Raw genomic sequence first — 16,031 nt, 5'->3', positions numbered from 1 at the left:
ACATATACATACATACATTCCTTTTCATATTCTTTTTCATTATAGGTTATGAGATACTGAATATAGTTCCCTGTGCTATACAGTTTAAACTTGTTTATTTTATATACAGCAGCTTTAAGTTTCAGTTGAATGCTTTTCACCTTATATCGTGTTTTATTCTAAAGCCACATGTGGGTGGACTTTGTTTTATTAGTGAGGGAGATTCAGTGTTATGTTATTAACTGTTATGACAGTGAATGGGAAGAAGTAATCCATCCCCCTTATTCTGTTCAAAATTCAAAAAGCAAAGTTAAATTTTGCTAAAGACAGATCCATACCCAGGGGAAAGGACAATTCTTAAATGCCCATTGTATTTCTTACCCACATGTTTAAAAATACGAGACATATCTAGACTCTACGCAGGTGTATGGTTTCAGGTCTTTCTGGTGTGCTCAATTCCTTCACTCTCTCAATGTCATTTTGGTTTAAAAATACCATGCAACATTTACACCCCATGACCCAAAACCTTGGAACATCATAAAAATAACTAAGCGTTATTATTTTATGCATTCAAAAATGCTAATGTCAAGAGACGACACAAACAGGAATCCTTTTAAATTGTTTTATTGGTGACAGAAACAGTGTATAATTAAAGATTTCATGAGGAACCTGCAAACAATAAAGAATTTGTCTATTGCCAGCAAAATACAATTATTCCAGGTCCTTCAGACATTACAAATGTAGAGTTCTTTCACATCAGATGGTTCACACGTAACAAAACCATTTCAGAATGCTTAATTGTGCTTCTACAAAACCTTCGAAGAATGAGGTACTTTCCTTTCCCCACTTGTATTTCCCACATTTCCATCATTACACTTTAAGTGAGCTTAAATCCTTTTAACATAACTTTAAACAACTTTTCATGATAGCCAAGCCTTATTTATAAAGTGTTTATTTCTTTCTACTTGATCATTCTACAAGAGAATGTCAAGAATCACTACACAACAGGAGAAAATTTGACACAAGCAATAGGTGGGGTTTTCCCATTACAGTAAGATTTAGATGCAAGAGAATATGTTCTAAAAATTCCAGAGAGAAGCTGACATTCTCCCATTTCAATCTATAAACTCTTAGTTTAAAAACTACTTTCTCAAACTACTTATTTTTCTCTCAGCTACCATATCAAGTAACCATAAATTCTCCAGAACAGTGGGTTAGGCTCCAGGTACTAGCTAATTGGGTAAATCACTGGATGGATCACCCATTCTCGTAAGTCGCCAGGAAAACATCTGCAGAATTTATAGATGCACACGGATGAGCTGGCTTATCTTTAAGACTTCATTCAGATCTACTTACAGCCATATTCTTGAGAGAAGTCCAACACTCTTCAAAAACGTATCAATAAAGTAGAAATTGAAGCAGGTATCTGCATTTCTTTCTCGACCCTGAGAATGGCTTTAATGACCATTCTGAAATTAGCTTGCGGAAACCATTGCCCATTTTAGTTAAAAATGAAATGATAATATTCAACTTATTTTCCAATCAGTTAACCTTCACCAAGGAAAGGGGAATGATGGCAAATAGTATTTCCAAGGAGAAGAACAAGTCACTGTCTACTCCTTGCCACTTCAGCCTCAAGAAGATTCAAAAATCTTACAACAGTTGAAGAAATGACATCAGAGGTCTTATAAACTATGCAATTCTAAAGTCTTCTTCAAATCGGTAGTAATCTAAAGTGGTTTCCTTGTAACATGACCATCAGATCATTATCTCAAGTTCATGGCTGGATCCTAATACCTGATGAGCTGGCCACTGTATTTTTATTCCCAATTGGCACTCTTTGTACTTGGCACCTACGTTGAAACCTGAAGCTCCCTGTGGTTGGCAGAAAGAGGAAAAAAGCTCCCTTGGACAACAAAGAAGCAAGTTTGAATTTTTTTCTTCCTATTTTTCCTTTCTTTCTCTACTTCCAGTTGTTTTTCCTCTGACATCTTCTCTAAAGAAAATTTTCTCCATTCAGTGATGGGTAACAAGGAACACAGCCTTTGTGATAGTGGATGTGCAGAGAAATCTGTCAATTAAATCAACATGGGGGGGTACTCTTTTTTGGGGGGGGGGTAATTAGGTTTATTATTTATTTTTAGAGGAGGTACTGGGGATTGAACCCAGGACCTCGTGCATGCTAAACATGTGCTCTACCACTTGAGCTATGCCCTCTCTCCAAAATCAACATTTTAATTCATTCCTACATCACAGCTCATAATTTTTACCATCCCAACAGTGGATTCCATAGATAGAACACTGTAAAACCCAAGTCTTAGGCCTTGTTAATCAGACTACTGTGGTATGAAAAATATACTTTCAGAAGAAAGGATACAAAGATTACTTAAAACTTTGATACATATATCCAGTAGGTTTCAAAGACCACCTCATTTCCAAAGACTGGATTTCATGCCTTTATCATTCACTTGAGCAAATATGTTTATGTATATCTGATCCCAGGGGATTATTTACCCACAAACACCTCTATATTCTGTTGATGTTTCTTTATCACCTCCTCAAATTAATACCTGAGAAGTCTTTTACTACGGCATGGATGCAGAAAATGAAAAACCGCTTTCTTCTACCTTTGTATTTTTAAAGGAGCTTTTTGGCAATGATAGGAAAGAATCTCTTTACAATTCTTTAAATGGCCTTTCTTTTGAAACCTCAAACTGTGAAAAACTGCTAACGTTAGTTTTCACCTGCTATTTTCTGAGTAGCTGCATCCATCATTTTCAAGCTAACAGTCTAAACAGTTTGAGTCATAAATGACAATTCCCAGAAAAACTCACTCTAGGGACATTTTGTTCATTTCAATACTACTTGACTTTGAGTTTAAGAAGATCAGCAAGAATGCTGTCATTTGAGGTGTTCTTTTGTTATTTGTACCATGACAACTTAACATTGCTCCAAAAGAACGGTGAACGAACGTACCAGGTTTGCAGTGAGCAGTAAACCAGGAGGTAATTCACACCAACAACCCCTCAATGCTAACCTACTCAGTAGTTTTGCAGGGGAGGAAAGAAGGGAATGGGAAAAAGGACACTTTTTTTAAAATGAGATGAAAATGTTCGTTGTGATTTCTTGAATACAGATGTGCTCTAGCCTTTGTCTTATTATCTAACTACATTAAATACTGCTTTTCTATCTAAAACTTGGTTTAAGTAGGAATGAAAACTCCATGAGGGTAATGTCTACCTACTGTTTATTTCCTAAAACTAACTTCCTAATCCCTACTGTGTGCGTTGTGTTGGACACAGATTTGTGGGTACTCACTCTACACTTACCAAGTTAACTGATCAAATTAACTATGATCTCTATGTTCTTTGTCAATTAATAAATAACACTTAATGAAAGGGTGGTACTCTTTGCCTCCTTTTGCAAGGGCAGATATTTTGAAAACAGTTGAACACATTCTACTTGTGGCAAAACAAAGTGATGGGTGTTATAAAGTACCTACAAAAATTACTTGCCAGGATTACTATTTATTAACAAATTTTCACATATCCACTGAAGAAATGCACATTACAAGGAAGTCATTCTTTGATCATACTGAGAATCAGGACATGAAATCAGGGATTCTCCTTCCAGTGTTTCTCTAACCCCTGTCTAAGCTGTAGTGCATCCCATGAATATTTATTGCTCTAAGTACTAGAAAATATCATTCATTGAAAGTTAACAAATGCTGTCATTTTCTGCTTCAAATACATTCTTCCCAATCATAAGGGTAAACTGAACATATAATTCTAAAAAGGAACTTTTTAAGGAAAAAGAATACAGTGATTGGGCACTGAGTGGGAACGGGAAAAAGAAATAAGCTTGTGTTGACAGCTGGTTTTACAGCACAAACTCCCTAAAGCAGAGCTGAAACTGTAGCTTTAATAAAAGACTCCGACAAGTCTTTTGACCAAGATATACTCATTAATTGCCTTCAAGTGTCCAAGAGTGCATGGTTTGAGCAAAGCTAAGACTGCGTGTTTGGGCACAATTATATCAAGTAACAAAACTGACATGAGCAATTCTAACCCAGGGTGTATAAATTCTCGTGTCCTCAGGAGGGCTGAACCCGTCAAGTCATATACTTGGTGTTACGCTGCACTATCTTCCTGCTGCCTCTGATCGTTTTACTTGTGACAATCTTTTGAGAAAACAGAAGATGTAGGAAAAACAGAGATTCCCTAACAAGGCTTCTTAGCCATGCATTCCTCTTTCTCTTTTCCTTTGTACTTTTGAAAGCAAAGGCTAAAACAGACATTATTAGTTTATTCACTCCTGGCAGCTGCAGGGCCTGGGGAGCATGATACACATCCGTGAAATGGGCTTTTCTTTTGGTGTGTCGTGAGTTGAGTCCTTGATAAGTGACTGGAAGAAAGAAAATTGCTAATAGCAAATAGCTTTCGGAAACATCTTTAGGAAGTGCTCAGGTTTTTGTCCAGTGCCTGAACGATTCATGTTAAAACCTTGGTTCTACTAACGTGTTTTGAAAAAGGCTGACAAACTTGGTCTGAAATGTAAAAACTGAAAAAAAAAAAAAAAGTGGGAGGAAGGGAACATGCAAAATAAGTTAATCATTATCATTTTAAGTGCCACCAGTTCTGTTTATATTCATGCACATGTGAATGCTGAATCTCATTTGATCAACCCAATTAAACATTAAATAATTGCAGCCAATTATGCAAATATCAGCAACAATATTAATTTGTTGATCTTTTTGAGCAGATTAGCCTCACATGTTCCTAATGCTAGACTATCTTACGCCTTAAATGATCAATTAGTGTTACGATAACCAAGTCTCGAAGAATGGATAATTGCCTGGTTATAATCTGCCACTCTTGCTGTATTAATCCACTGCAATTAAACAAATAGTGCACAAGAAAAAAAGATGTGCAGATGTTCCTTTTAAATCTATTTAACAAGTTAGTGTCAAGGTCAATTTCCTGCCTTATTACTTAAACGAGAATGACAGATTGTGTTCTCCAGTTTAGGGGACCTTCAGCTTTTTAAAAAATGTACATCCTTCATCTTGATTCAGTCTGGTAGAAAGGGCTTAAAAGGCTCCTAAGGTTTGTTGAAAGAAATCAGAGACATAATGTCAAGACATACTGTTCTCCAACTTTTACAACGAACATGTCTCGCCATACTAAATTTAGAGATGTAAAGTATAAAATGTATTTGTGGCAAACGAATGATTTCCATTTCTCATAGGAATGTGAGTCTGGTTATTGTATGCTACTTGACAGATAAGAATTATACCTGAAGTCTTTTCTAGACTACAATACTGAAAACGAGGTCACAGATTTAGCCACGGCAAACGCATACCCTTAGAACACTACTTGGTGAGCGTGTGCAGAGGACAGTGAAAATACTTCAGGCCAGAAAAGAACAGACTCTCCTAAGACTTCATATCACCAATCAAAAGTCCCCTAAAAGATATTTTTACCATTCCTTTTCATCTTATACTTCCCTCATTTTCATTTTGCCATTCCTATCTAAAAAGACCCCATGGCCAAAAGTCTTGGAAAAAAATCAAAGCCCCATTTGCTGTGTGCTGCTTAATGCCTCAAGGAAATTTTTCCAGCACGTCAAACTTTTAGAATTTTTTTCCTTGCTCTGAAAAGAGAATGAAATATGATCAGCAAGATGAAAGTTATTAGGACTGAAGGAAACTAAAATATAATGTCTGAGAGTCGACCTTCCAAGGGTAAATGTTTTCTATCAAGATTTGACTTTCCCCTAGATAAACCAGGATCCAATTTTTTCACTCACAGCTCCTAAACAAGGAAAATATCATCTCTAATTGCTTTCCCTGTCCCCTAACCACGTGCTGCTTCAATCCCCATTCAACAGAAACGAGCACCTATAAAACCAAAGTACAAAAACCAGAGCACATACCTCTTTGCTTTTTACCAAAAGAAGAAGAAGAAAAAAAAAAACTAAATATGATGATTTATTTTGTATTTAACACTTAACAGATATGTACTTAACATTTTCCATTTGGTTGGTTCAGTATCATGACCTCTCGAGAGCTATTATTTCAATTCCAAGACAGTCTTCAAATAAGAAATAATTCCTTCCACAAACTATGACTCTGAGTATCTCTAACGACTTAGGAGTCCGCGGAAAATAAAGATATGAGGTACACAGAGACAAACTCAGAATCAATCGTGTATTCTAACAGAGGTTTCGTAGTATAGAAACAAAGAAGGTACACTTCTATAGAAGGTAAATGTTCATTCATTCCTTATGATGTGCCTGGCAGGGAGGGATACAAAGATCTAGAAGGCACCAGCCCCTCAGTCTCGCAGGGAAACCTGACAGCCGACTGATTACAACACACGTGGAGAGGACAGTGGTGGCCCCTACGGATGCACACGGAGAGCTTGGCGCAGACTGTGGCATCAGGAAGGAGGATGACATTTACCTTCAGGAGGACTTAGGGGGAGCCTGGAAGGAAATATGAGGGGAGGAAATCTAATTTCTCAAAGTCATGATTTAAAAAAAAAACAAAAAACAAAAACATTTTCGAAGGATGTGTCACAGGAAATGGTTCACCCGTGAAATTTACTCAGATCAGCTTTCCAACACAAAAAGACTCCTTTGGTTGAGGAGCAGAACATAAGTTATGCTACAAAATAAACATCTTTTTATCTGGGTGAAGTACTAAGGGAGGCACCAAGATGACGGAGGAACACTCTCTGCCTCTACTTTCTAGTGATGGTAAGGTAAGCTTCTACGAGCAAGTCTATAAAACACCATTGGATGAAGGCAATTCATTTCCTCTGGCATGAGGAAACCGTCACCCTGGTAACACTGAGAACACAAACTACATGATGCACAACTGAAAAAAGATGGCCGAAGAAATTCCTCATAATTCAAATGCAACAGTCTGCCCCCTGTTACGATACCCTGTTACTCTCCATTCAGGATATGAGGATTGTCCAGTCGCTCTCCTCTCTTCCGTACTACAACAGAAGCAAGAAAACATGTTTTAGTGTAAAAGCTAACAGTGCAGGAAGAGCTTATCAATAAATGTAATGATACAACCAATGTTGTACAAAAGGTTCACTTCTGCGAAGGAGCAATGTCAGCCTCAGACCCATCCTTTTCCGCGTCCCTCCAAACCTAACGTTCTATTGAAAATGGTCCTAAATATAGGACAGACGTCTCATTGCTCATCTCGCAAAAAAGTTTCTCCCTTGTGATAAAAAAAAACAAAACAAAAAAACAAAAGGTTCACTTCTGTTTTGAACATTAAGAGCATATTCATATTAAAATGAGATTTATGTACTGAGAAACAAATCCCTGGAAAGAATCACAAACTGTACAATTCTTGCTGGTGTAGGTCCCTTACCTATTGGAAAGTACATACCTTCTCTTTTTTTCTTTCTTTAAATTTTTAATCTTTAATTTTTAACTAATTTAACCAGTCTTTTTTTCTTAGGGAGAGTAATTAGGTTTTTATTTTATTTATTTTGATGGAGGTACTGGGGACTGAACCCAGGACCTTGTGCACGCTAAGCATGTGCTCTACCACTGAGCTCTACCCTCCCCAATTATGCCTTTTCATTACCGTTTAGTATTTAGCTTCTCATCACATGAAATGGCTCTTTAGTCCTAATACAACTTCATTTGAAATTCATATGAAACATCAGAACTTATGAATTGGAAAGAATATTCATGATCCATCTAGAATGCAGGGGGTGAGCCATGAGTGGGGCTCCAGGCTTTCCTTCAGAACAATTCTACTTCCACTGCTTTTGTATATTGGGATTCCAGGAGAGGTTTCTTCTGTAGAAAGTTCCACTGCTTAAAAATCAAGTGTGAATGAACTTTTAAAGCCCAGCTTCTCATTTACGGACACGAAGTCTCCAGGAAAAGCTGGATCAGAGCCCAGCTGTGCCTCTGTGCAACGCTGTTCCTCCTACGTTACACTGTCCAGGTGCCTAAAAGGGCTCTGAAGACCTCAAAGAGCAGAATCTATCAAATGGGTAAAAATACTGGAAGCCAAGAATGCGTCTACCTACAACCTTCTGGTTTACAAGAAAGGGAGAATGAAGGAAGCCCAATGACTCTAAGTGACTTGCTTAATCCACAGTAGAAAGGTGTGGCCTCCCACTGCGGACTCTGTTGACTCACAATGAACGTTGCATACAACATTTTCAAATCCTGCCTCATTTAAATATGGTGGCAACACAACTTAAGGTAAGAGCAAAATATGTGTTTTATTTTTCTAATTTGGAGTCCCATTAGTACATCAGATACTTGAGCCATTAATAATAACTGAGCATCAGCATATTGACATGTGGGCAGGTCTACAGACAGTGGCTCAGAAGCAGGATAATTTCATCTTGAATCTCATCGGTCAAAGTCAATTGGCTTTCAATTAGTTGTTTTTATAAAGAGTTGAGATCAATTCTGACTCCAATGACAGTCATAGGCCCTATCATTCTACAAACTTGCATAATACATATCAAGGTTTCTCTCCCTCATCCTGCAATTTATGCTTTTATGTAAAATCATAGCATTCTGAGATGTGATGTGTATCCAAGAGAGGTGATAATACAGGTAAACCATGATAGCTAGACCTAGGCGGTTAGCAGTCCAACTTTTCATTTTGATGATGGATAATGCAATTTAATTTTTCAAGGCAAAACACTTCAAAGTAGAGATGGCAGGTTTTTAGCTGGGATAGAAATACTACAGGCTTTCCTCAAAAGGTGTCCTGAGAAGGAGGGGAAAGAAAACCCTCATCTGCACAGGCAAGGCTGTCTTTGTACCATCGTCAGCATTGTTCACTCAACCACAGCAGTGGCCCCACACCTTCAACATTTGCAACGTGGCAAATCCAAGTTGAGCCTGTGGGATGGTATTTTGAGTCCACGTGGAAGACAAGTGGTGTGATGTGCAGAATTGTCCATCTTTTCACCCATTCCAGTTAGATCACTAAACTAAAACATGACTAATGTCAAGCTTATTCCTTACATTCAATGTATGGATGCCTTTGCCAAAATGCCCGTTACATTCAGCAGAAAATTCTTAGCCACTGAAAAGGCCAATCGGCATGTCATGTGCTCACTCTCCACAATGCCAATAAAAATACCACCAGTGCTGCTCACCAGGTCACTCATTTGGCATCTTGTTCCAAACACTATTCAGCGGCCATGCAAGGCTCTGTAATCCCGTAACAGGAGGAGAAAGGTGTATTAGGGAACAGGGAGCGGCTGGGAAGCTTGTCAAAGGACCAAGTCATCAAGACAATCTGGAAACGTCCACTTGAAGGGGAGCTCAGGACCTCAGCGGGGAAAAAGGGTGGGGCTCTGTCACGGTAACTAAACGTCATCAAGCTATTTCACTGAAAAGGAGAAAAACGCAACACCTACTAATGGTCATTTAATTCTTACAAAGCTGCAGCCACTGGTGGGAAAATAGACTTTTTAATTCTACGTGGTGACGTGCAATCAGAAATTCAGATCCTGCTCCTACCCCATTAGGCTTGCTTTCTTTAAACTACTGCAATCACTCCTTCCACTTGCTGAAACTGTGAGAGCCGCCCTGCCAGCTACTCAGACACGCTACCCTGATATTTAAGATCCGGTTCCAGCTTTCACCTGGTCCTGACAGCAGTCTCGATACGCATCACACTTTGAAAAGCTCAAAATCAGGTTCTCTGAAGTTTTTTTGAAAAATAATTTACCATTACTCAAAAGCTTCCTCCCATCTCTTCTCGGGATGTGCTAACATACAAGGGCAACGCGCTTTGGCTCCTAAGTATTTCTTGGTGTGTCACTCACCCATTCGTACCTTTATTCATTTATTCAAGAAACATTACTGAGTATGGACTACAGCCCAGGCTCTGCGCTGAATCCTGGGGTCACAAAAAGAAAACAGCTCCCACATGTAAACAACCGCAGAACAAAGATAAGCGTGTGACTATTCAGAATACAGCTTAAAGGTCACAGGTGATCATCCCGGGGCTACAGAAGCTGGAGGAGGCAGCCGCATTTAAGTGGGTGCACGTGCATTTGTGCTGGGGGAAAGGAATGCTATTCAAGAGATTTGAGAGAGTCCTAAAGGAGGTGTGTCTGGAAGGGCCACCAACACCTTATCAACAGGCAAACTGTGGAGAGCAAAGCGTACTGGAGAACAGAGCAGACCCCAAATGGCAGGAGCAAAGGGGAACAAGACAGTGAACGGAACAGCAAAGGACAATGGGAAGGAACGGAAACACGGGCAGCACGGCGACGTTCTCCAAGTTCAAGGTTAAATATGAACCCAGAAGTGTTTTCCTTTGTTGTGTTTTTTTCTTTAAAAAGAGAAAAGGAAAAAAAATTGTCATTTGAACTACCTCTATTCTAACAGGTGTTTGCAGGACAATCTAATAAGACTCAGGGAACTATATGGCTAATTAGCCAAATGGAACGAACACTTAGCCTCAGAGGTTCTTACTCGTACACAGAAGTACACAAGGTAAATGAAAATCCAGTCTGTGGTTAACGAGGAATTTTCCCCCAGGTCACACTGGCAAGAGCTTTAAGGATTTCAGCAGTGTTGTTCTCATCTTCAATTTACCAGAGCGGTTCACAGGAAACATCATGTTTCCATGTAACGTCAAAGAGATCAAATGTAAAACATGATGCAATTCTATGCTTTTTCCTCAGTAATTACTTAAAGTATTTTTCTTGGAGAGAAACAGACAATTTAGTAGCTTGGCTGACAGCACCAATTTGCCATCTTGTACGAGAATAATTTTGAAACTGTAGGTTCCACGCCCACAGGCATAAAATAACTGAAGAAGAAAGAGGTGGTCTTAGATTCCAAGTGGATGGTTCTTTGTTACTTAACAACTTGGAGGAGATTTGTGGTTTAATTCAGAATCACTGTATTATCTCAAATATCCCTTTGTTTCTTTGTTCACTAAGGGGCTCTGAATGTGTCATTGGTTTTCAGTCTTACTAACATTGTACTTCACTACCTAGAGTGAAAAAGAGAAATTATGAGCTTCTTAGCCACAGGCACTAAGTTATATAGAGAATACACACAGGCAAGAGGAAAATGTATTTCTTCTCATTCTCTGCTTTATATATAACTTTTACTTTTAAACCTTTTCATATGGTTTCATATTTAAATTGAATAGATTTGTCCTTCTATATCAGTGTGCTCCGATTTCTCTAATTTTGGAATTACTTTTTCCGCTACTCCATCGCCAGCACCTGCAACAAGGCTCCAACACACAGTTTACGCTCATACCTTCTATTTTTGAATCAAAAACATTCCCTTCCGTCATCTACATTCTTGGCTTCTGTAATCTTTTAAAAATGGTCCTTCTGAGACCTTTTGTAATGGCTTCCCATCTGGCCCCCAAATTGTCTTTGGGCTTCTCTTATTCATACTTTAGTTTTTGGGTGCATATATTTTGTTACCATCTCAACAGGGATGACACACATTTCTGTGTTTGCCTTCCACAGCTTCACAACCATGTTGGTTGAACACCTCGACTTGGCTTTTCCTTCTAAGTGATATTTTAGAGAGTTTAATTTTTCCCCTCAGCCTAGTTGACTACTTTCCCTTTCCTTTTAATCCTTTACATCCAAATTAAATAACTTCAAATTTTCTTACTTCATATAATTTCTAAGAGGTAATTCTGAAATCTCTTAAGTGTAAACTGCTATAGAATGAATCATGTTCTTCTGGTCAATTTAAGAAAATTCTCTGAAGTCATCTTTTTATCACTATAGCCACACTTTCTCCCCTCTTAAAAATCTTGCACCTTCTTTTTAGATAAAGGTTTTCACAGTCTAGCCAATTATATATATTTGGCTCTATTTATGTTTTTGATTGAGCAAAACACTAATAACTTGTCCACCTTCATCAAATTTACTCAGACAACTCTAAAAATAAAAATACTTGAACCATCCATGCATTTTTTTAAAAAATTCAATACTTTTGATTGCTTCTATGTGCAAAAAGTAGAAAACAACTTTGAGTAAATTTTAAGCCTTCCAATATTAAGCTATTCCTTTATTTAGCTCATAGAAAATTCCTATGGAAACATTTATTGAAGAACAGAAGTAAGACAATTCATTGGTTCAAAGACCACAATCATTCTTTTCTTTTAATGTTGTACATTTTGCATAAGTTGCTAAATCTTCCAAAAACAAACAAAAAAAAAAGATAGCATTTTTATCCAAAGTTCTCAATTGCTCTGTAGGGACCTGCTGCTTTCCCAACCAAATTTAAATTTTTGCTTAGGGTTTGAGACCCAGCACTATTTGCTGTCACCCCATCAATCAAACTTGATTTCACATTTCAGTATAAATCTTGGCTCCTTCCAATATTTTTAATGACCGACAATCATGGCATCTGGGCTCAGCAAATTTTAGTATCTTTTATTGGTGATCCAGGTTTACCTGGTATTTGATATGCCCACCTGGAAAGATGTTTAACTGCCTGGTGACATTATTGTAGATTGTTGCTCGGAAAAAAACAGACAAAACAGAGTTCGCAGTATTAAAAAAAAAAAGATGCCCACTTTTTGACCTGATAATTACAATCCTAGGAATTTATCCTAATGGAATAATCAAAGATATACTGTTCATAATAGTGAGAGAAGTTCCAACAACACGAATGTCCAGTAAGATTTCTTTAAAAGTTATCTTATATCAACGAATGAAGTTCACTTAAACTTTATACACGGAATTTTAAAATTTATTGATATGAAAAGTAAGATTTATGAAATGAAAAAGTTTAATAATTATGTATGATTCCACTTTGTTAGAAAAAACTAAAAATATATAAATGCTTATAAAATATTGAAAGTTGAGATATCACAACTTAAGGGTGGTTCTGTCTATGATGGAATCAAAGGTAATATTAATTTTTTTCTGTGCTTCCTTCTACTTTCAAGTTTTTTTCTTCTACAAAAGCAATTCAAGAGATTTTTAAATGTTATCAAAATTTATATATATATATTTAAAACATTAAGGAATTTGGAGTCCCTGACAATGTAGATTGAAAATATTTCCTCCCTTCCTCCGTTCCTTATTTTTCTTTAAACATGTAAATTTTTTCCCATTTCTGTTGTGCTCATGCCCACACATACTATCAGAAACATCTTCCTTAAATTTAATTTGTTGACCTCAAATGGTAGTCCTTGCTCAGCTCTTCTCTCCACTGAAGTATGATTTGGTTTTAGGCTCTGAATGAAATACGACGGCGTTTTAGAAAAAGAAGCCCTTACCTGAATATCAGTCAATTTGTCCAAGATGCGGCTTGCAAGCTTAGGACCATTTTCCATGGTTGGAATGTGTATAGTCTGTGAAAGAAGACCAGAGACCTTGAGGATATCCGTGTACAGGGACAAGTAAGACCCACAGCAATTCTCCTGAAACAAGGAATCATCCTCTGACAAGCTGGGCATGTGTGCTAGCTCCTTGCACTGAAGACTCTTTCTTATTCTGAATTTGAATAAAAATGATCTAGCCAGTGACAGGTTGTTTATTTCCTACCAATTGATTTTTAGGGCACAACTGGTTTACATGCCAGTCTTCAGGCTGATTTGAGGAACCACTGAGAAGCCAGGGGTACCTACGATAGTGTCTAAACTTGAAGAATCGTACCTCTCTCTTCCAGCATCCTTCCAGGATTAGCCTCCACATCGAACCCTCTTGGCAGGAAATGAGAAATCAAAAGATATTTTGCCACAAATTAAAGCAAGTCATTTCAGGGACAGAAACTGAAGCAAGCCCATGTGTGCATAAAAGGGAGTTCTAAATCCACCTATTGTAAGTCCAACCTCCAGGGGCCACAACCTCCACAAAGTTGGACGGCATGGTTAAATGAATTCAAGGGTAGAGATTTCATGATCCAAATTCATATTTTGAGTCCCTCCCAGTCATTCCTTGCTGATTTGCAGCATTTTGAGAGTTTGATTACAATGTGGTAGACAACCCGTACCCTTACTTCTTCTGATTGTGCCCTTTAGGATGATAGGATAATGAGATGTAACTTTTGGCTCTAATTGCCCCCTAAAACAAGAGCATAAAAACGTGTTAAATCTAAAAGCTTACTTTGGGAGGAGAACTAACACCTGGACTTTAAATATCTGACCTAATGACAACTCTAGTTCATTGAAAGAGTGGACCCGGAAGACCCTACCTAGGTATTACCACGATGAAAGGGGAAACAGTAGTATTACAATCAGTACGAGTACTGATATATAATACAATAATTATTCTCCTGTGAAACTATCAGTCTGTAGATGGAATTGTCTTAGGAGCCATCCCTTAAAAGTAAGTTTGAAAGATCTCAAGCAAGGAAGCAACCACCATTTAAATCATCAGCAGGGGGAAAAAAAATCCAACCAGTTGAGGAAAACAAATTATAATATTGAATTTAGAAGCCAATAGGATTTGTAGTAAATGAGTAATTTGGGCAAATTCACGTCATAAGAATAACGCCCACGTGCCTTTAAATTATAAAGTTAGATGAGGATGTTAATCGTAAGTTTTGGAAATGTGTTATAAAAGGGAAAGCAAAAAAATCTGAGAAGAGAATGGCAATACAGGACCTATCAATGAGACTAACTTAGTAAGAGGAGAGAATTTCTTCCAACCAAATGCTTGAGTTCTTTTTGGACGATTTTAGTAAATGCATCAGATTTGCCAAACAAAAATTTTTTTTATAAAAGGGCCTAAATAATAATAATGATGATGATAAAGACAATGATGAAGAAAAAAGTAGGAACTGATTATTCAAATGAAGTTTTTGGAACTATTCGCTATTCCTACTGCAGTAGTTTGGAAGTACTTTTGGGAACCGAAGACTGAAATTTAACCGCTTACAAAGACTTCCTTAGTGAGCTGCTAGAAATGAAATGAGGGTTAAGTCTGTTGATACATCTCCAGTCCCTAAACTGACACAAGGCAGATACCAAGGAAAACACTGACTTCCCACCCTGTGGGAGCTGACGGGAAACCACTGGAAAGATGAGGAAGTCATTGGCTAACACAGGTTCATCAGGACAAACTGCACTGCTGTGGTTAACAGAATGCCAAGTTATTAAGAAAAAACTCCTCTGCATCTTGGATTAATTAGCATGTCGTTCAAGTATTTAAAGAATTCAATGATAGGCAAGCACTTGGAAATGATAGGACGTGAGGGACACCATCTTACCTCACCCTTGTACAGAATGTCCGACACCGGGCAAACGACGCAGGCGGTACCCGAACCAAACATCTCCCTCACCCGGCTCTCCTCCAGGGCTGTGGTCAGGTCGTGCATGGTGAGGTACCGCTCTGACACCTTAAACTCCCCCTGTTTGAAATACAAATGAAAACAAATTTTTAAGGAAAAGGCAGGCCAAAAAAGCCCTCCGGTACTTTACATTCTTAATGAACTCAAATAATGCCACAACCATCCTTAGAGGGAAAGCCAGAGAGAGTGACACCATCTTATTGGGAAGCAGGCTGAAGTGCTAAGCAACCAAGTCCAAGGTCACAGCATCTCTAAATGAGATGATCAGAATATAAAACACAGGATCAGCATAAGATAGATGGTATGTTTTCATACATACCTGATTATTTTGCCTTTTGTTATCACGGCTAAAGTCTCACAAGTTGACACATCTACTTAATGTGTGCACTAAACCCTATTTATCCTAAAAGAATATACTATTATAGAATATTAATAATTACAGCTAGCATTTTATCAGGCACCCATTACACACCACGTCCTCTAATTTTCAAGGTGGGTATTATCACCCCCATTTTACAGATGAGAAAATTAAGGTTCAAGGAGGTTGAGTGACATCCCTAAGGCCACACAGCTAGTAAATGGCAGAAACTGGATTTGAACTCACATCTGATCCAAACTGGCTCCAAATCTGGTCCTCTTTCTACTGTGTCTTTTATGGAATAAAAACAAAGACTGAGTTTAAATATCTGAAATATTTCATTATTTTTCAAACACTGATAGTATATTTGGACTTTGAGAAATTATATTGTATGTTTTTT

At 37.8% G+C, this 16,031-nt stretch overlaps 1 protein-coding gene across 4 annotated transcripts in view; it reads right to left on the bottom strand.

Moving 5' to 3' along the window:
• Positions 1–587: 587 nt before the first annotated feature.
• Positions 588–16,031, bottom strand: part of BCAT1 (branched chain amino acid transaminase 1) — an 82,502-nt gene continuing 67,058 nt past the window's right edge. For 3 of the 4 annotated variants that reach the window (XM_032472893.1, XM_032472894.1, XM_006184548.3), the window contains 3 exons: positions 15,193–15,333; positions 13,259–13,333; positions 588–6,983 (listed from right to left, as the gene is read on the bottom strand). In XM_032472893.1, coding sequence (XP_032328784.1) covers positions 6,942–6,983; positions 13,259–13,333; positions 15,193–15,333 — 258 coding nt within the window. In that variant the 3' untranslated portion in view covers positions 588–6,941. The remainder of the gene's footprint in view (positions 6,984–13,258; positions 13,334–15,192; positions 15,334–16,031) is intronic. The other variant, XM_032472892.1, reaches the window with a different exon arrangement.

This window comes from Camelus ferus, chromosome 34 (assembly GCF_009834535.1).
Source record: "Camelus ferus isolate YT-003-E chromosome 34, BCGSAC_Cfer_1.0, whole genome shotgun sequence".
Lineage (NCBI taxonomy): Eukaryota > Metazoa > Chordata > Mammalia > Artiodactyla > Camelidae > Camelus > Camelus ferus.
Note: the sequence above shows the minus strand (reverse complement) of the source record. Positions and strands in the feature narration are given on the sequence as shown.